This window comes from Pseudopodoces humilis, chromosome 12 (genome assembly GCF_049639895.1).
Source record: "Pseudopodoces humilis isolate 2021_Gansu_Grassland_sample_001 chromosome 12, ASM4963989v1, whole genome shotgun sequence".
Taxonomy (NCBI): Eukaryota; Metazoa; Chordata; class Aves; order Passeriformes; family Paridae; genus Pseudopodoces; species Pseudopodoces humilis.
In genome coordinates this window covers 16124252-16143912 of record NC_142211.1, presented here as the reverse complement: position 1 = coordinate 16143912, position 19661 = coordinate 16124252, and the positions used below count along the sequence as shown (strand labels likewise).

General features: G+C 44.5%; 2 protein-coding genes across 4 annotated transcripts in view; one reads left to right on the top strand and one right to left on the bottom strand.

Annotated features, from left to right (window-relative positions):
• LOC148183431 (DDB1- and CUL4-associated factor 12) overlaps nt 1-8357 on the bottom strand; it is a 48363-nt gene extending 40006 nt beyond the window's left edge. Inside the window, exons 1-2 of the mRNA XM_088061397.1 lie at nt 8123-8357; nt 7133-7387 (exon numbers count right to left, since the gene is read on the bottom strand). Of these exons, the coding sequence (XP_087917523.1) occupies nt 7133-7387; nt 8123-8194 (327 nt within the window). The 5' untranslated portion in view covers nt 8195-8357. The remainder of the gene's footprint in view (nt 1-7132; nt 7388-8122) is intronic.
• A 2776-nt stretch (nt 8358-11133) lies between these two features.
• The window catches only part of LOC148183429 (ubiquitin-associated protein 1-like), a 99191-nt gene continuing 90663 nt past the window's right edge, over nt 11134-19661 (top strand). Inside the window, exon 1 of one of the 3 annotated variants that reach the window (XM_088061523.1) lies at nt 11134-11166. The gene's annotated coding sequence lies outside the window, so the exon portion shown is untranslated. Of the gene's footprint in view, nt 11290-19661 lie in introns of all 3 variants that reach the window. The other 2 variants (XM_088061522.1, XM_088061524.1) reach the window with 2 other exon arrangements.

Genomic DNA, 19661 nt, shown 5'->3' with positions numbered 1-19661 from the left:
CTGTAGCCCCTTGAGCCAGTCAGGACAGGGGAATATGTAAAAAATGTGCTCTACACCACAGCTGGGGAAGAATGATCCTTCCTGGAGCCACTGGCAGAAAGTACCAGGGGAGACTCAAGGTTGACCGCTGGGGTTTTGGAGTTAGGAATGCAGAGGATCTGAAGACCACTGGTTTTGCTTGGCCTGGTTTTTGGTGGGGGGGGGGGAGGGGCGGGGGGTTGGGGGGGGGGGCAGAGAGATGGCTTCCGTGAGAAGCTGCTGGAAGCTTCTACCATGTCCAGCAGAGCCAATCCCTGATGGCTCTGAAGAAGGACATGGTGCTAGCCAAGGCTGGGCCAATTAGAGATGGTGGTAGTGCCTCTGTGAGGACATATTTAAGAAGAAAATCAAAACAAAGTGGGCATGATAGTTTTTTCTTCTAGTCAGAGAAGAAGAGGAGGTGAGAACATGTGAAGGAAAACAATATGGCGACATGAAGGTCAGTGAAGAAGGAGGGGGAGGAAGTGCTCCATGCACCAGAGCCAAGATTCCTCTGCGGGCTATGGTGAAGACCATGGTGAAGCAGGCTGTCCCCCTGCAGCCCATGGGTCCACGGGGAATGCAGAGATCCACCCACAGCCTGTGGGGGAGGTGCCCATGCCTGAGCGGGTGAATGCCTGGACAAGGCTGTGATCCAGCAGAAGACCCGATGGAGAGAGAGGGCCCTTGCTTCCAGGCTGGAGCAGCCTGTCCTTGGAGGGCTGCACCCTGTGGAATAGTGACCCATGCTGCAGCAGTTTTGGGAGGACTATTTGCCTATGGGAGGGACTCACATTGCAGCAGTTTTGGGAGGACTGCTGCTTGTGAGAGTGGACCCATGCCAGAGAAGTTCACAGAGAACTGTCTCCCGTGGGAAGGACCCCATGGCTTCACAGGGGAAGGACTCCTCTCCCTGAGCAGCGGAAGAAAATCCTCAGGTGACAAACTTACCAGAACCCCCACCCCCCATCTCCCTGCACTGTCAGTAGGAGGGAGGGAGGGGCTGGGGGAAAAAGGTGTTTTAAGGGCTTATTTTACTTCTCATTATCCTCTTCTGACTCTGTTAGTAATAAATTCACTTTGCAACTTTAAGTTGAGCCTATTTTGCCTTTGGAGTGTTTTCTCCCAGTCCTTCAATTCATGAACCCTTTGTTAAATTTTCTCTCCTCTGCCCAGATGTGGCAGGGGAGGGTGAACGAATGACTTTCAAGGGTGCCTGGTGTTTGGCCAGTGTCAAACCACAACAGGTCCCCATACAATTATTCTGCTGATGCCATTTGGGTTTTGCCTTTTTTCTTTTATATGTTTCCTGTATTCTTTGCACATATATTTGTAGCTCTGTAGCCTACTGTATTAGTGACTATTTTCCCCAGTACTTTTCCATGGCATTTCCCTAGGCAGAAAGACAAAACAAATTCCAGAGCTCCAAGCCCTGGGGGGTACAAGGCCTCTATGCTATCTTGGTTCTTCCTGGGAACCAAGGCTGAGAACAACTCTTCAAGATACATTCTCATGGACAAAGTACAGCTGGTGCCAAGGGGGGGACTTCAGAGAAGGGGCTTAACCTGGGGGGAAATTGAATCACCACTTGTCCTCCTAATTGGTGCTTTTTATCAATTATACTAATTTCCTAAAACCTATAAATATGTACTCATCCCTGGGAGGGGTGGGCTTTTGTGGACATCTTTCCATAACTGCCTCTGAAGGACTTCAAATAAAGATCTGCCCTTTTATATTACCTCCTTACAAAAATTATCTTGAGTTTCATTTCCAGGTTGGGAAAAAGGCAACACCGCAGCTGTCCCCTTTTCAAACTGCTTACAATCAAGTTAATCAAGAAACTGCACTGCTTCATTGACTAAGGAACTTCATTAATCAATTTGACAAAAGTAAAGACTGTGGCAAGGAATCAAGTATCTATCAACCAGAGTCTGAACTGGAAAATCCATCCTTAATTTATATACAATACTGTGATCAGAACAGTTTGCCAGGTTTTTTTATCAATTATACTTCCATTTTATGACCTGCCTTTCGGAGACAACAGTTTGGGGGAGGGGAGAAACAGGAACCAAACAAAGTTACCAATTAATTAAATATAAGTGCCTTTCCCATGCATCTTTAACTGAAAGCATTGACTTTATACAGCAAAATTAAACCCCAGGCCTAGTAAATGTCATTTCAAGGCAGCACGTTAGACTCATGTCCTCTGTTACTGCCCCTGTACACAGAGCAGCAGATGAACAGGCAGCCCTATCTTTTAGTTGATCATACAATTCAACCAAACAAGGGTGCTATCTTGAGCTACAGCACTATTTTTATTATGCAAGTAGGATGGACATAGATTTACAAAACAAAGAACATGCATGAAAGAGACTGCTTATTCCTCACACAAGAAGTACCTGACATGCTCTGTGCCCCAGCTCTTCACATACTGCTCTCAGAAATCACAGTTCTTGTAATTTAATATTAACATTTGAAAGAAACCCAAGATAAACACATTGTCCTGCTAAAAATTGAGTCACTAAGAGATAATCATCCGTGATGAAGTTTCACAATTGGCTTAAGCCAATCTTTAAGAATTCACTTGCCTCTTCCTCATCCACCCTAACAGTTTCACAACCCTTATGACAGCAACTAGTCTTCAGGTAGCTGCAAGATCAGCTGCATCATATCTGCCTCAGTAAAACTAACCCTACAAGAAAGCCCATCTGCACACAAAGCAGCAAGCTGATCCAGCTGATTCCCCAGTCATGCACACATCGCTGCCAGCAAAAATGAGCAGGTGGGGACATCCTATTCTGCAAAAGTACAACTTCAGACAAAAATTTCACCCTCAGCCAAGCTGGAAAATGATATTATTGTTTTCCTTCAGATTTGCTTTTTGCTAACAACAGAAGCAAGACAATGCTTAGTGTCATTATACCAATACCCCCACTGGTCACACTGAGTAGCAGTGTTTGATTTTTCCCAGTCTTTTATTTAGATTATAAACACCTCTTTTTTCTGTGTTAATAGAATGCTTGGCTTCTGTTCTGCAGCAATACATATTTACTGATAACATGCCAAGCCCAAAAGAAACATGGACTCTAAAGACTAAGATATCAAAATAGTATGTCTGCTTTCTGGTGGAGATCAGAACATGCACTAATCTTAGCACAAAACCTACTCACAGGTTGTGCTGTACAAGCAACGCAGGTGGGTAATGGCTTCACATGTCCTACTTGAAAGAGTGCAGAGAAACAATCCATGATATAAAGAAACATCTAAGAAGTGAGCAGTGGCAGACAGTTGCAGGAGCTGAGCTGGGTAGCGCTGCAGACCTCTTGGCCCTGGTAGAGTGGAAGCTGTGGGAGAGAGAAACTCAAGGCAAGAACAGAAGTGAAGACATTATGTCTGGTCACTCTGACCCTCTGACACTGAACGCTCTAAGGAGAGAAGATGTAACAAGGATATTGCTGGCAAAAAGAATGATAACCGAGAAGATTGTGTTACCAAGGGAACAGAGGCAAAAGGGTCTGAGTGGAAAATTTTGTATGGAACATAGAGACCTATAGTAACTGTATATTAGCAACATGTTTGTAGAAATCAAGGGGCATGTTAGGAAGGAGTGATCCCCCATGCCCTTCCAGGTGCATGAATAAATGATGCCCTCTTTAACAAAAAAACTGGTGTTAAGGAGTCTCATTCCAGTTTTCTGAGATTTGGTAACAAGTTGACTGACTGAACTACATTTCCAGAGACAAGACCACATGTCATGGTTTTAAAGCAGTAACTAAAAAAATCACTAGAAAACTTACTTATTTCTTGCTGTGAGATATGGATTAGAACAAGAGCAAAACAGGCTTAAAACTTAAAAGGAACAAAGAAAGTTTATTAACAAAAACTACAAGAATAAGAAACCAGAATAAAACCTCCAGAAACCCTTTTTTCCCCCAACTACCCAACCAGTCCCTTGTTCACATGACAAGAGAGACAAAAAAAAAAACTTTGGTGGTTAAAACAGTCCCAGTTCTTGCTATAGTCCTTTCATCAGTCTTTGTAGAGAAACAGAAGTCTTCTTCTGTTAATCTATGGAGTTTCTCACAAGAAAACTATTTCTTTTATAGCTTTCTATTTCTCTGATGCCAACTGCCTGGAAATTATGCCATCAGTTCTTTCCTCCCATTTCACATCACTCTGAGGTGTGTTATGGGTCAAATGAATCTAGGGATGTCATTTTTAAGGATGAGTTATTAAAAAGCAAAAGTTCTATTCATCTGTTTTTGTGAGCCCCTCTGGAAACAGTTTTCTCTTTGCCTCTCAAAAGGCCACAAATCTTCAACTATTACTTCTCCCTCTCTGTTCCAGCATCTCACAGTACCACAACCACTTTACCATTTGCTCAAAATCCACACTTTGAAACACTCCATTCCTCCCAATATACTCTGTCATGAATTAAAGGAGTTTTTTTTTCAGAGCACTACTGTCCATCTCCATAGCTTTAACAGAAAAATATTTCAGCTTATTAAAGCATCTCCTTGTTCTCTCTTCCCCATCTAAAAGTCAATTCTTTTCTTCACTGTCTTTGATAGTTTTATGGTGTCTCCTTACATGTTGATCACTCCCTCTCTCTCTTCCTCTCGGGGAAAAAAAAAGGATTAATCTTTAAGTCTCATCCAGGTAGTAAAAGAGTTAAAGTCTTGGAAAGATGCAGATGTTCATGGTGTCAGATTTCAGTTCAGCGGCAGAAACTGCAAACTGAGTCAGGCTGGCCAGCTCCACTTTTCCCCCCCCCACCCCCCCGGGGCCCTGGCTTGCCCGGGGGGGGGGGGGGGGGGAGGGGGGGGGGGGGACTGAGCTGCAGCCTGTTATCTCTTCAAAAGCCGGAAACCAAAGAGAGCAAGAGATTCCCGGACTTACATCTTAAGGTAGGTGTTCACAGGTTGATCTCACTTTTCACTGGTCAAAATCACTGTCAAGTCTCAGAAATCACCAGTTATTGGTCAGGAGAAAAAACTCCCATCAGCCTCCAGCAGTTTCAACTTCCCTAGCTCACAAAGCTAATCTTAAAGGTGCAGAACTTAATATATATAAACCAGGAGATTGGGAATACCAGTATCATAAAAGTCACCCCAGGACACCACACAATCAATCCATCTTGATGTGAAACTCTGCACTATCTAATGGGCACACACTTTGATATAATTGAATTTTTTTATAATTGAATTTTTTCAGTGCCAAAATCACATTTGTCAGTTTTTGTGTCTTGCCCTCCACATTTAATTTCAGGAGGTTGGGAGACAGCACATGTTGACAGATGACAAAGGATGGAGAAGTGAGAGACTTCGCCTGCTAAAGGGCATCTCTACCACCCACACTATACTTGGCACAGAAACTACCAGACTCTAAAGACAGACATGGGTATCACATGCAGTTCACAGAAAACCAAATACTCTCGAGACAGAGGCAATGAACACACATGGAAACTGAAGGCAGAGATTCTATTCCAGACTTAATTCCTGTTAAAAGACTGTTTTGTTTATACAGCTAGGCCTTGCTTCTTAAGAGCTACTGCATGAAAGCCTCCTGCTATGTAATTATGAATAATAACAGAATATCTGAAATGAAAAAAAAAAACAAACAAAACCAAAAACCACTGTCCCTTGCAGGTCATTGAGTGTGGCTTTTGCAAAAAAAAAAAAAAATCTTGAGGCAAAGAAACAATCACACCTAGTGATATACTTTGAGGTTTTAGAGCTGCTTAATCTATACATTCTCTACAATGCTCAATTCATTTCTGTGGCAGTAACCAACCTGCAAAGAAGAGGTTTGGGATTTTGCACTAATTCAATTAGAATTTCATATATGACATTGAAACCTCAGCCAATGAAATTGGGCCACTAACTCCAGCAGAGAGAGCATTACCTAAGAAGTATGATCTCCTCCATTTATTAATCACATAGGACATTATTTTAATATTTTCCTATAAAGGGATGCTTTGAAAATGTGAATTCTGAAACACAACAGAGTCCGAAGAGATTTCAAATTTTGCTAAAGCATGTAAAGGTACATAAGCAAGGGAAGTTATTAAAACACTGAAAACAGATTTTGAGTGGAAAAAAATTACAAACCGGAAAAGCAAAGGATAATCCTGAAGATGTGAAATTATTTTTTTTTTTTCAGCTTGGAACACTTCTAGCTACTCTGAAGAATATCTGGAGTTTAACCATAGTTTTTAGTTTTGTAGCAACTTTTTGAAGTCACAGAATCACAGAATCATTAGGGTTGGAAGGAACCTCTGGAGATTATCCAGTCTAACCTCCTGGTAAGGCAGTCACCCAGAGCAGGTGACACAGGAACATGTCCAGGTGGGTCTTGAATGTCTCCAGAGAGGGGAGACTCCATGCCCTCCCTGGACAGCCTGTTCCAGTGCTCTGCTACCCTCAATGTAAAGTTCTTCCTCATGTTGAGGTGAAACTTCTTGTGTTTTAGTTTATGGCCATGGCTCCTCATCCTGTCACTGGGCATCACTGAAAAGAGTCTGGCACCATCCTCCTGGCACCTGCCTTTGAGATATTTATCTGCATTGAGATCTCCTCTCAGTCTTCTCTTCTCTAGACTAAATAGGCCCAGCTCCCAAAGTCTCTCCTCATAAGAGAGATGCTCCAGACCCAAGTCAGTAGCACAGGACCATACATAAAACCAAATGGTAAAAGACTGAGCACAATAAAAATAGTCTTACTAGCAAGTTTTGACATGCATGTTAGCTACCATTTAGCATAGCTAGCATCATTCATTAACTTTACATTTGCAGGACAGGAAGAAAGATCAAACCCTACTGTTGCTTGCCATCCTGCAAATAGATGTAAATTGCTCTATGTGGATTAGACAGATGCTGCATGAGGTATAGGCCTCATGTTCAGGTTTTGGGCCATACACATAGTGCCATGTTTTCAGATGAGAATGGGTGATCATTAAGCATTACCTTCATTCAAAATTAATTGTGCACAAATTGGAATCCACACCTAATTATTTCCTAATATATTCCTTGACTATCTACATACTTCAATTATGGTAAGTGTCATTTGGAGGTAGAATAATTAACAGCAAGAAGCAAAAGATAGGTGACACTTACTGTGTTGCATTTTGTCCCACACACCACTTGCCGGTGGTTCAGCCACTGGGAAGCAAATACTTTATTAAGGATTCCAAGGTGAAATTCTCTCTCCTTCAAGAGGCTGGGAAGCTGCTGGGCTGCATATCCATGCAACAAGCGGTGATAACTGGACTCATTCTGCATCCTGACCTCTCTACCTTTCAGGTAGTACACCACAGACCTTTTCACCTGGGGGAGTCTTTTCCTTTTGTGAACTGAGTGATCCCACACATACTGTGGAAAAGAAGCATTAAACTTAGATAAAGCAACTAGAACAAACTTAAGACACAAGCCTTCTAAATTCAAAGATATTCTCAGCAAAATACTGAAGCCTTCCAAACTACGCATATAATACCATACACAAAGATTAACTCAGAAATTGTGATAAAGCCTTCCGCAACATAAAATTAAACATAAATATTTGCTAAAGAAGTAAAACTGCCATAATACTGAAAACAATCCACCCTGGTTCGGGTCCGTTGGGACACCAAAAGCTTATAGAAACAAGAGGAAGCCAAGAAGCACTTTAAGTGGAAAAGCAGCCCCGACAGCTTCCTAGAGTGAGCTCGGCAGGTTTGGAGGTGACACCGCGGGGGCCATCTGATACTGGCCGCGCCGTTCATCGGCCTCCTCCGGCCCGGCCTGGGGTCGCCCCGCAGTAACGCTCAGCTCTGGGACGGCAGGGACTCGGCGGTTACGGGCCAAACAGAGAACTCCCGGGGAGACCGGGGCAGGGAACAGGGACGGGAGGAAGCTGCCTGCTGTATCGCACCGACAGCCACCGAGGCCGGGACTACTCCGCCCCACCATCTCCCCCCGCCCAGGACACCTTCCCCAGGCACCGAATGACCCCGCCCTTTTCCCTACTTCAACCGGGCACCGGGACACGGCAACCCCCAGTCAGGGTCACCCCAGGCACCAGAATGTGGACTTCTGCCCTCATACACCTGCTCCCGCCCCCCAGCCTACCTGCTCCCCCTGGAGCCCCCCGGCGGCAGCCGTCGCCGCTTTCCGCTTCCTGCTAACTGTTTTCCGGGCCATAAGAGAAGAAGGAGGAGAAGGAGGAGAAGGAGGAGAAGCCGAGAGCCCAACCTGGGCCCCACATGGAGCAAGAGGGGGAGGGGGGCACCGGAGTACGGGGCAAATAAGTGCAGGGAGCCAGGCCCGGTCACTCTCTTCGTCACAGACTCTACCGACTGCGCTTCACGGCATTTTCTCCGATATGTTTTTACGACAGTCGCACCGTGCCTTTGCGACGGCTGTCCCACCCCGCCCGAGTCTCGTTTCCCAGCAACCGGAGGAGGGAGGGCGGCGAGCTGGCCCACCCTCTGCAGCTGTCAGGCAGCGTGGCCCGGTCGGGGGGCGGTGCGGCGCCCCCTGGCGGCGGCCCCTGCGGAGCTCGGAGCGACGCTTCCCGGCTTCGCCACTTGTCCGTTCCCCGCTGCCCTACACGGATCAGCGGCGCTCGCTGTCGGCGTCCCCGGCCCCCGTCAATTTAAGCATAGGAGAGGCCCTGTATTTTCAACACCGTTTCCAGCTACTGTGTAGCAGATTAATTCTACCCCAGCCCAAATCAGCACAGTGATCTTTTCCTGACAGACTGTGAGCATATTCCTGTTGATTGTGTTATAAATACATATTATAATATTGGCTTTTTGCAAGTATTAAGATGAATGTTATATGTATAATGTTAGAATGGCTTTGCTGTGTGAATGTAGTTTTTTTCTCTCCTGCTATTTGAAAAAAATTAGACATAATGGTAATAGTCAATATAGTATATTTGAACTGCCTGCTGGTTAGGATAACCTCCAGTGAACAGATGATGGGGACCTGGCTGCTATCGACACTCACCACCTGTGGAAAGAAGGAGCCAAAGCCCAAACTAAAATATAATAAGAAATTTAAAACCACAAGCCAAGAAATGTGCATGCTCTAAAACGGCAGACCCAAGGAGTGGCCATGCTAAAAACTTCCTGGAAAATGTAAACTAGTTAATAGAAAAGTTTGACTATGCATAAAGTCCATGACTATGCATCAAGTTGATGCAATAGAAATGGTATATAAAGGGTGCTTCCAAAACACCAGGTGTGCTCTTGGCAGTGCCAAGCACCCAGACACGTTAACCTGTTGCTTTATTGTCTTTGTCTCCTATTGTCTTTTTTTTATTAAACCTTTTAAAATTTACCAGAACAGTGAATGTAGTTTTTCACAATTGTAACACGTACAATCTATACTAAAGTTCTACATTTCTCCAGTGGGAAAATCTGACCACAATGATAAGAAAGATGTGTGCTAATGTCTTTATAAACAATTCTATGGATGAAGGTGTGGGTATTAATGTCTCTACTAACTTTGGGCAGCAGGTTTGTTACAGGGCCCAGACAGCTTGGCTCCTGAAATAGACAAGTGGGGTCTGCACAAGGCTGAACTTCTGAACTTTGGGGTAAAATGACAGGTTCAAGGGGGGGATATGTGGTAGGCAGATCAGGAAGGCTGTACCTTTCTAGTACCTCAGCCAGTGGGGAAAGGAAGAGGGCAACATGTGGCCGGGAGTCTAGGATAAAAGGAGGTGGTGCCTTCCAAAACCCCGTGAGAGAAAACCCCCACAGTGGTGTGCCCCAGTGCCCTCTCTCCCTTTATTTGAATAAAGTTGAAGGACTCCTCTGTCTCCTTTATGGACACTGGCTTTTCATAGCGTGATTTTCCATACAACAAACATAAAACACCTCCTCCTTCCCGTCCACCGCTAGACCAGAGGAAATAATACCTGGCACTGGCTTCACTTTGCAAAATTTCATCCCAAGTTTCCCTTAAAGAGACTCTTTTAACTAGCTTGGCTTTATCACCTGGCTTCTCTGAGTGAATACAAGAGCCCAGTGCACAATGAGGTGCTTAGTCAAACTTTGAGGTACTCTTCTCCACCAAGAAATTCCCTTATTATAGCAGAAATAAAGAGTATACAAATATTTGTATGATTATGCTGCCTTAAAACTGATGTAGATGGATGTGTGCTTTTCCTTATGTTCACATGGCTCACAAACTTTTTCCTATGCTTATAGAAGCAAAAATTAAGAGTAACTCAACCAAATGATCACCAATGAGTAACATCGTAGAGAAAAGAAAAAGGAAGACGGGGAAAAAAAAAAAAAGCATCATGTACAGGCAGACTGAAAAGAAAGCCAGCTCTTGACCACTTGAAACCCTCTGGTGTCTCAAGTCACACGAAATCACTAAACATACTATTTTCCTAAAAATTACGGCATTTCTTTTATACCTTTTTTTGGTGTCTTTTCACCTAACATACCTCAAAGACAAGGATGCCGCAAAAAGCCAAATTGTAAAAAATAACCTAGAAAAGAACCTATCAGGCTTTCCAGCTTCCCTTGAGGATAAAACGCCCAAGGGATAATAGTCTTTAGCTGTTTTCAGTCGTGATTTACCATGATTAATACTCCTCTCTACATCCCCCCTCACACACATAACTACCACCTCCATTTTGGACAAAACACCTTAATTTTGTACCAAGGCCCTCTCAAAAGACTGAAAACCTGCTGCCAAAGCTGTTCCTGGGGGAAAGTGGTATGCTCCAGGGCATCCAGCAGGAATGCCTCTTCAGCTGTGCCGGGCGGCCGTGCAGCCCCCCACGAGGGGACCAAAGGCAGGTATCGAGGCAGCCATCTCTGCTAAGGGAAGAGGCTGAGACGTATGGGGCGAAATGCCCCCTTTGGGCCCGGCTCGCCACCTTCATCCATCCCGGAGGAGTCTGTCGCTGTGCCCAGCTAGGGGAGAGGCAGAAAGTGCTAGAGGAGCCCCCGAACAGGGCCAGAGCCAGAACAGGCAGAGACAGACCCAGACATCTTCACTTCCCTCTGAGCAGACGGAAATGAAAGTATCCTCCCCCCAGCTCTCTTCCGCTGAGGTGATGTCACCGTGAGCAGCTCCTGATTGGCTCGGCGGGAGTAGGTGACCTCTTGGCGTGACGTCAGCGCGTCGTTGGGGAGGTGAGGTGAAGGGTAGGTAGACAACATGGCCTCTCCTGGTTGAAGGGCTGGGGGCGGTGATACGGTGCTCGTTTCGTACCGGCGGGTAGTGGGAAGTGACCGCGGGGACAGCCGGAACCGCCAGGTGCCGCGCAGGTAACGAGGGGGCCGGTAGGGAATGGGAATACAGATGCTGGTCTGGGCGGGGGGTGCAGCCGGCCGCTCCTTGGGCCCTCCGCCCCATTGCCGGGTTAAATGTCGCTGCTGCTTCTCCTTGTCCGGGGCGAGGGATCATCCGCGCCTTCACCGTGATTCAGCTGATGTGACATGCCGGCGGGGCAGCTGCGGGGCAGCTGCAGGGCCGCTGCAGGGCCGCTGGCCTCTCGGGGCCGGGGTTCACATGTTTGGGGGCTGCTCCCCTGGCTGTGGAGGGGAGCGAGCCTATGGGCCCTGCGTTACTGCATGGCCTTGCTCCGCCTTCACGGCATCTCGGTATTGCTTTTGAAGGTACCCTTTAATGGAGGTGCTGTACTAACTATGGGGAGGGGAATGAGACTGAGATGGTATGTGTGGTAACAACATATCAAAGTTGGACCGATTTCTTCAAGGCAGTGTGCTATCATGGTGTTACGTTGCAGTATCTCAATTGTACTGACCAGGTTTTTGAACATGCAGAGCTGTGATTCAAAAGTGTTAGTGATACTTTAGATCACCATTGCAATTTGGTGATTTAAACTTCTTAGACTGTCCTGGTTTCAGCTGGGATCAAGTTAATTTTCTTCTCAGTAGCTGTTACAGTGCTGTGCTTTGGATTCAGTATGGGAATAATGCTGATAACACACTGATGTTTTGTTTGTTGCTAAGTGGTGCTTACCCTGAGTCAGGGGCTTTTCAGTGTCTCAGGCTCTGCCAGTGGGCAGGTGCACAAGGAGCTAGGAGGGAGCATGGCCAAGATAACTGATCTGAACTGGACAAAGGGATATTCCATTCCATAGAATGTCATGCCCAGTATATAAACTGGGGGAGTTGGCTGGGAGCCACCAATTGCTGCTCAGGGACCGGCCGGACATGGATCAGTGGGTGGTGAGGAATTGAACTGTGAAGTACTTGCTTTTCTTGGATTTTATTCTCCTTTCTCTTTTTCATCATCATTATTATAATGCTTGAAACTTCAAAGGGAGAACTAAGGAAATCTTACGTATAAGGTGTGAATAAATAAATGTTAGTTTCTCTTTAGTGAATTAAACTTCGTTTTTCAGACTGTTGTGAGAATACACTGATTAGGTGGGAGACTTACTGTATAGTTTATGTTGATGGATAAAAAAAAAAAGGTAAAAAAATCATCAAAGCCGCATGGAAGAGTTCCATCTCCATTGTTTACATGGTGTTTTGCAGTGCCTGGTACTTATCCTAGAGACAAAAATCTCTAACAGAATAGGAGTCAGGTTTCTGGACCAATCCAGCAGACTACATCTAATTCTGTCACACTGGCAGCCAGAGCTGTTTTGGCTGGTGCTGGTGGCAAAAGTGCTATAATGCCACAGAAGTTATCATCATAGTCATTATCCTTTTAAATTGTATAAGCTTATGATTTTGTGTTGTTTCCACAAACTTTAGCGATCGATAATTCAGGACATTCAATATCGTTGTCAATTTGCAATCTATATCATAAGTTTTTGACATCAACCCGTTCTCGTATTTTACACTTGGTGCTGGGTTGAATATTTTGATAAATTCATCTGTGAGAAATTTAGTTTTACTTATTAGACAAAACTGCTATCCCACCTTGCCTGAAAGGGGGAGGAACCAAGCTTTCCTACCTGAAGCAGCTGTGCCCCTGCAGCCCATGGAGAGCCATGGGGATGCAGAGATCCACCTGCAGCCCATGGAGGAGACCCATGCCGGAGCAGGGGGATGCCTGAGAGGAGGCTGTGACCCTGTGGGAGGTCTGTGGAGAGAGGGGCCCATGATGGAGCAGCCTGTCCTTGAAGGATTGCATCCCGTGGAAGAGTGACCCATGCTGCAGCAGTTTGGGGAGGACTGTTGCCCATGGGATGGGTTCATGTTGGAGAAGTTTGCAGAGAATTGTCTCCCATGGGAGGGACCCCACAGTGGAGTAGAGGAATGACTCTTCTCCCTGAGCAGTGGGAGAAGCCATGGGCGATGAGCTGACCATAACCCCCATTCCCTGTCTCTCTGTGCTGCTTGGGGAGGAGGTAGAGCTGGGAAGGAGGGAGGGGTGGGGGAAAGGTATTTTTAAGAGTTTATTTTACTTTTCATTATCCTGCTCTGATTTTGTTAGCAATAAATTCAATTAATATCTCTAATTAGGGCCTGTTTTGCCCGGAATGGTATTTGGGGACCTCCTGGTCCTTATCTCAAATCATGAACCCTTTGTTATATTTTCTCTCCCCTGTCCCAGTGTGGAGGGGAGTGGAAGAGTGGCTTTGGTGGGTTCCTGGTATCCAGCCAGGGTCAACCCACTACAGGGATTTACCCAAAAGGGGTTCGATTGATGTTCGGGGGTGGGCTGTGTACCAGTCAGTGGCTAGAGAGCAATTGTGCATCAGTAATTTTTCTTGGGGTTTATCTTTCACTTTCTTCTCCCTTTTTATTAATATTATTGTAATTTAAAAGTTTACTTAGTTTCAGTTATTAAACTGTCCTTATCTCAACCCATGAGTTTTACTTTTGTTTTCTAATTCCCCTCCCTTTCCCACTAGGGTGGGGTGGAAGTGAGCAAGTGGCTGTGTGGTACTCTTGTTGCCAGTTGGGGTTAAACCATGACACCCTTTTATTGGTGGTGATGTAGCTTCTACATTAGTGAAGGTGATCTTGGGGCCGAAAAAAGATGTAAACTCATTTTTCATTTCAGCTTATCTGTTTAGATGATCTTTAAATAACTTGGGTAGCAGTCAAAAGTTGGAACTACACTAATCCCACATCTGTTCTTGGAGTTGACATAAACTGTGTTATCTCCTTATATGTTGTGTTTGGAAGTCAGGCCAGCCTTAGATGTTAGTTGCAGATGCTTTTGTCTTGTGATAGGGCTCTCTTTTTGGAAGGGGTCCATTTTAAATAGGTCACCCATTTGCTGCAACAGTTAAATGAGAATTTAGAATAGGTGCATCTACTAGACTTCTGTTTGATACATCAGTCTCTGGCCAAAGAAAAAGCTTGCACTGATCTGCCTTGATGTCTTGGGTTGCAATCCAAAATGTAACCAAAAGTATGTATTCTATTACTATCTATTGAAACCAGGTGAGGCAGTGTTCTTTATCTCTTCCATGACCCATCCTCCTTCCAGGGGGATAACTTCTGTTAATGGGCCATTGAGTCAGTCACTGCATGACTGATAAAATTACATCATCCCATTGTGAGTTGCTCCATCCAGGGGGAGGAACCAAGCTTTCCTACCTGCATATAACCAGTGACTTGGAACACTGCAGTCTGCCTTTCTTCACTGGATTCCAAGAAGACCAAACCCATCTACACCACCACTGGACCTTCAGAGGAAAACTACACCCTTCTACAGGATCATTGCTTCAACAGAACCACATCTGTCACTCCAGGAGGACTGCATCCACCATTTAATTGGACTGCTACCAACACCCTGACCAACAGGGTGTCAGGTTGCATTCTGACTCTGTCAGTGGTTTGGGATTTTTTTTTGGTACTACTCCCCATTCTGAATTATTATAATCTTGAAATCAAGGGGCTCTCAGGCAAAGATATGGGAATAGGAATAACAGTTCTTTACTAGGAAAATTAAAATAAAAATGCAGTAGTACCAAAAAAAAATCCCAAACCACTGACAGAGTCAGAATGCAACCTGACACCCTGTTGGTCAGGGTGTTGGTAGCAGTCCAATTAAATGGTGGATGCAGTCCTCCTGGAGTGACAGATGTGGTTCTGTTGAAGCAATGATCCTGTAGAAGGGTGTAGTTTTCCTCTGAAGGTCCAGTGGTGGTGTAGATGGGTTTGGTCTTCTTGGAATCCAGTGAAGAAAGGCAGACTGCAGTGTTCCAAGTCACTGGTTATATGCAGGTAGGAAAGCTTGGTTCCTCCCCCTGGATGGAGCAACTCACAATGGGATGATGTAATTTTATCAGTCATGCAGTGACTGACTCAATGGCCCATTAACAGAAGTTATCCCCCTGGAAGGAGGATGGGTCATGGAAGAGATAAAGAACACTGCCTCACCTGGTTTTAACAGCTGTCCCATTAACAGAAGATATCCTGTAGCAGCGTGGAAAATGGATAGTGTTGCTGCTACCACTCCAAAGCATCTCCTGAGAAAGCTGCTCAGGTGAGCAGACCAAAACTCGCGTGCACCACGGATAGGTCAGCGAAGAAAGACTGAAAGTGTCTCCTCTATAGTGTTCCAGTGAAGTTTATTGCAAACTCCCGCCGAAGGGATCCAGTGACAAAAGACAAGCTGTAACTTTTCTCTAAAAAATCCTTTTTTTGTTTCTCTGATTCTGCTTAATTTCTTCTATATTTTTCTTTTTCTTCCTGGATTTCTCAGCCTCCTTTGGGCTGAATTCTTTTGGGATCCTCCCTCGTGGGGAGCCCTGCTTATCTCAGTTCTTATGATTTGAAGAAAACTCCCGAGCTTGTTAGAATCTTGTTTCTCGTGTTTATTAAAAGGTAATCACAAAACTTGACAGGTCTTTCTAGGCTGGCTGCATAAGGTTATATCTTTGCAATCTGGTACATTTCTTTCTTCTAATGGTACAACAAGGCCTTGTGGCACACTTCGTGTCTGATGCACAAAATGGCCCCGAAATACACAGTTCTTTTATCTTTGTACCTATTTTTACCCAATTAACAATAGACACGTATATTATTTTTCTTAATGACCCGATGACCCTTCACCTATGTGCTGCACTGCGGCATTTTCTGTCCAATCACTTACTATTACCCAAAAACCTCTAGGAGAAGAACATGAAGAAGAAAGAAGGGACAAGAGACAACACCCTAAATAGTCCATCTTGTCTATTGTTCTCTAAACTAACTTTTTCACCCAGTGATTTAAGAAAACTTTCTAATCTACACACTTATACTTTTAGCTTTTTCCATCTAACTTTAACATTTGTTTTCATGTATCACCATGAAAACATGCTCATGAATTTCATGTTATATGAAATTCAGTGTTTTTCTGGATCTTAAAACTAAGTATCAGAAACAAGGGCAAACACTGTATCTCAGAGTCCAACAACAAGCATTTCCTGCAGTGTCTCAGGTAAGTATGAGGTCAGGAGCCAATAGTCTAGGGACACAGGGTTGGCACAGGGGCAATGGAAAGGGCACTGACTTATAGAAACTGAGGTAGATTTACCTAGTGTTGCAGAGCACCATGGAGAAGCCTTTTTGTTTCATCCTAAGCAGTCAGGCTTTCTCGAAGCCTGTGGCAGATTCTTCCAGGGCCTTCCTCATGAAATTCCCCTAATAGGCTCAAGGGCTTCCACTATATCCCCCTGTTTTGTCTTATTAAAAAGGTTTCTCCAATAGATTTATGCAGACACTTGGCCAAACAGGAAAACATAAGTAGAATGATAAACACGTTGATTCCAACCCACAAAATCCCTTTAACAGAAGATGAAACCCATCCTGTCAAACCCCATCATCCGAAAAATTTGTTGACCCAGTCTGGGTTCTTTTTCACCATTAAGTCCTTTATTTGCTCCCTCAGCTTCTGGATGTTTGCGTGGATAGATTTGGGGCACGAAGAAAGATTGAAGCAGCAAATTCCTTCAGAATCCTGGCAGCCATGTCTGTGGGCAAGCAGTAAAAAGTCTATTGCAGCTTGGTTTTGTAGAGATGCGTGCCTGGTAGTTTCAACGTCACTAAGCAGGTCACTGAGTGCAGTGGAGGTGGCGTTGGCCTGCTTACTAAGCCAACACCCCACGTGAGAAAGCTCAGTGGGAGCCTTAGCTGCGGCTACCCAAGGCCAAAATAATGAGACTGTGATTCTCTTTCCCGTATTCCAATTAATAACTTGGCTGTCACAATTTTCATAAAATTCAGTATATGATCCCTTTTGGTGTACCAATTTCCTTTTTTTTATTCCAATTTTGAAGTAAAGTTATGTTTGGGGTGAGGGTAGTAAGCTGGCCAAGGCTACAAGGACCCCCTTGGAGGCATGAGGGGATCCTGGCCCATGCGCAGTCCCCACTGATGAGAAATATCCCCCGGGGCAACACTTTGGGATGGAGTGTGGATGAAGAAAGCTTATGACTGGTGTAATTACACCAATTTGGAGGATTATAAATTTTGTTAATTCATGTTATATCTTTTCTATGGGTGGACCTAATAAGGTGGGTTAAGTGTTTGTCAGAAAGTTAATAATAAAACTGCACACAAAATGCAGCTTTGGAGGACCCCAATAAATACAATTTCTGGGGCTCCTCTGGTGCTTGTGGCAGAATCTTGGTCCACTCGTCCCAAATGTCTATTGGACTGGGTTTTTTTACCTGCATACGGGTATTCATTTGCTGCTAAAGGAATTCCTACCAGTCACGTCAACAGTGGGCTGCCTAAGGTGCCCATGGACAGGCATAGACTGTCTTGTATAAAGTCTTGGCTGGTGTGACCCAGATGTTCTGATGGGGCTGAGGGACAATCCATGTGCCAGCTGATGAAAAGGTGAGGAGCATTAATGGAAAACCACTCAGACTATTCACTGAGTCTTCACAGAAGTATAGTGAATGTTGTTTATTTCTATCCTTAGCACACTTTTATAGGGTCCGACAGGGTTCGCAGGACTTAACAAGCTACTATTGGTTAATACATATTGTTTTACATTCTTTTCCCAGTACAAAAGGCTATTGTTTTTCTTTATTCTCGCTGCTCCAGGAGAGTTTCAAGGACACCGCCCTTAATATTATCGCCTGGATTGAAAGCTGGATTGTGCAGACAGGCTTTTACTAAAATATCATGCTTTTACTCTGTTAAAATGTTTCCCTACAGAGCATCAAAAATCTTATATAAAACAGTTGATGGTCCCTTGCTGCTGAAGACATGGCAGGAGACTTAGGGGAGTTGATCTGTGAGTTTGAAAAAATGGGCTTTTAGACTTGTATAACTTTAACAGCTTTTCATATCTTTTCATCCCATTCTCTCAGTTTATACCGAGTAGAAGGGGTGTGGGAAGAAAGAGGGAATAAGAGTATAACAAAAAGGAGGTAACAGTATAACAATTTAAAGAAGGGTAACAGTGCAACACAATCTGTGAGTAAAACCTAATAGTCTCATGATTCTAATAGGTGGAGCACGGAGGGTCATCTTCTTTTTTGATGAATATCTGCATTTACTTTTCTTTCTTCTCCTCCACGCCACTTGAGCCTGGTCTCTCTGTTCTCTTTGAGGTTCCAGAGAAGTGTCTCTGGGTTCTGCATTTGGCGATTTGATGTACAGCTTGACATTTCTGCCTGGAATCCATATTGGACCAGATCCTGTAGACATGCAAGCATATCCTCTTCCACAGGTTATTAATGGAAAGGGGCCCATAATTTGTTTGGATTTGGGGTCCTTGATCAGCACAGGCGGCATCTCTGTGATCTGAGCTCTGCTAGTGTTTCACAAGTGTGTTATTATGGGGGGACTTGGTTCCATAAGTGAATTATTAAGAAAATTGATTACGTAAAGGACCTTACATTATCTTTCTACACTTGATAATGTTTCAATCCCCCCATGCTGCTGATCAAGGATTCTTTTGAGGGTGCAGTGAGCCCTCTCTACAATAGATTGACCCGCTGGGGAGTGGGGTATGCCAGTGGTGTGTTTCATCGCCCATAGGTTTTCAAACTGAATTTTTGGGAGGTGTAAGCAGGACCATTGTCCATTTTTATATCTTAGGGAATGTCCAGGATGGAAAACGCTAGGAGAAAATGTTTGATAACATCTTTGGCCTCTTCTCCTGCATGGGCTGATGCGAGTACAGCTCCAGAGAATGTATCTATAGACACATGGATATATTTAAGTCTCCCAAAGGGAGCATAATAGGTAATGTCTGTTTGCCACAGTTGTAAACTCTCAAGGCCTCAGGGATTAACCCTGGTCCCCATAGATGGCATAGCATAATCCTGGCAATTGGGGCAGGAGCCCACAATTGCTCTTGCCTGTTCCCTTGTGATCTTAAACATACGAACAAGGGCTGGCACATTCTGGTGGAAGAACTGGTGGCTCAGTTTTGCCTGATTGAAAATGTCTGGCAAGGTGGTCTGCACTGCCATGGCCAAAGTATCTGCTCTCCGGTTACCCTCTGTAACTGGTCCTGGGAAGTCAGTGTGTGATCTCATGTGCATAATGTGATATGGTTGCTCTTGGTGGGAGAGGAGATAAACTAGCTTTGAGAGTGTGGTGGGTTTTAGCGCTAGCTAAAATCACCAGACTACTTACTCATTTCTTGCTGTGCGATATGGATTAAGAGAAGGGCAAAACAGGCTTAAAACTTAAAAGTAATAAATAAACTTTATTAACAGGACTACAAGAATAAGAAACCAGAATAAAACCTTCAGAAACCT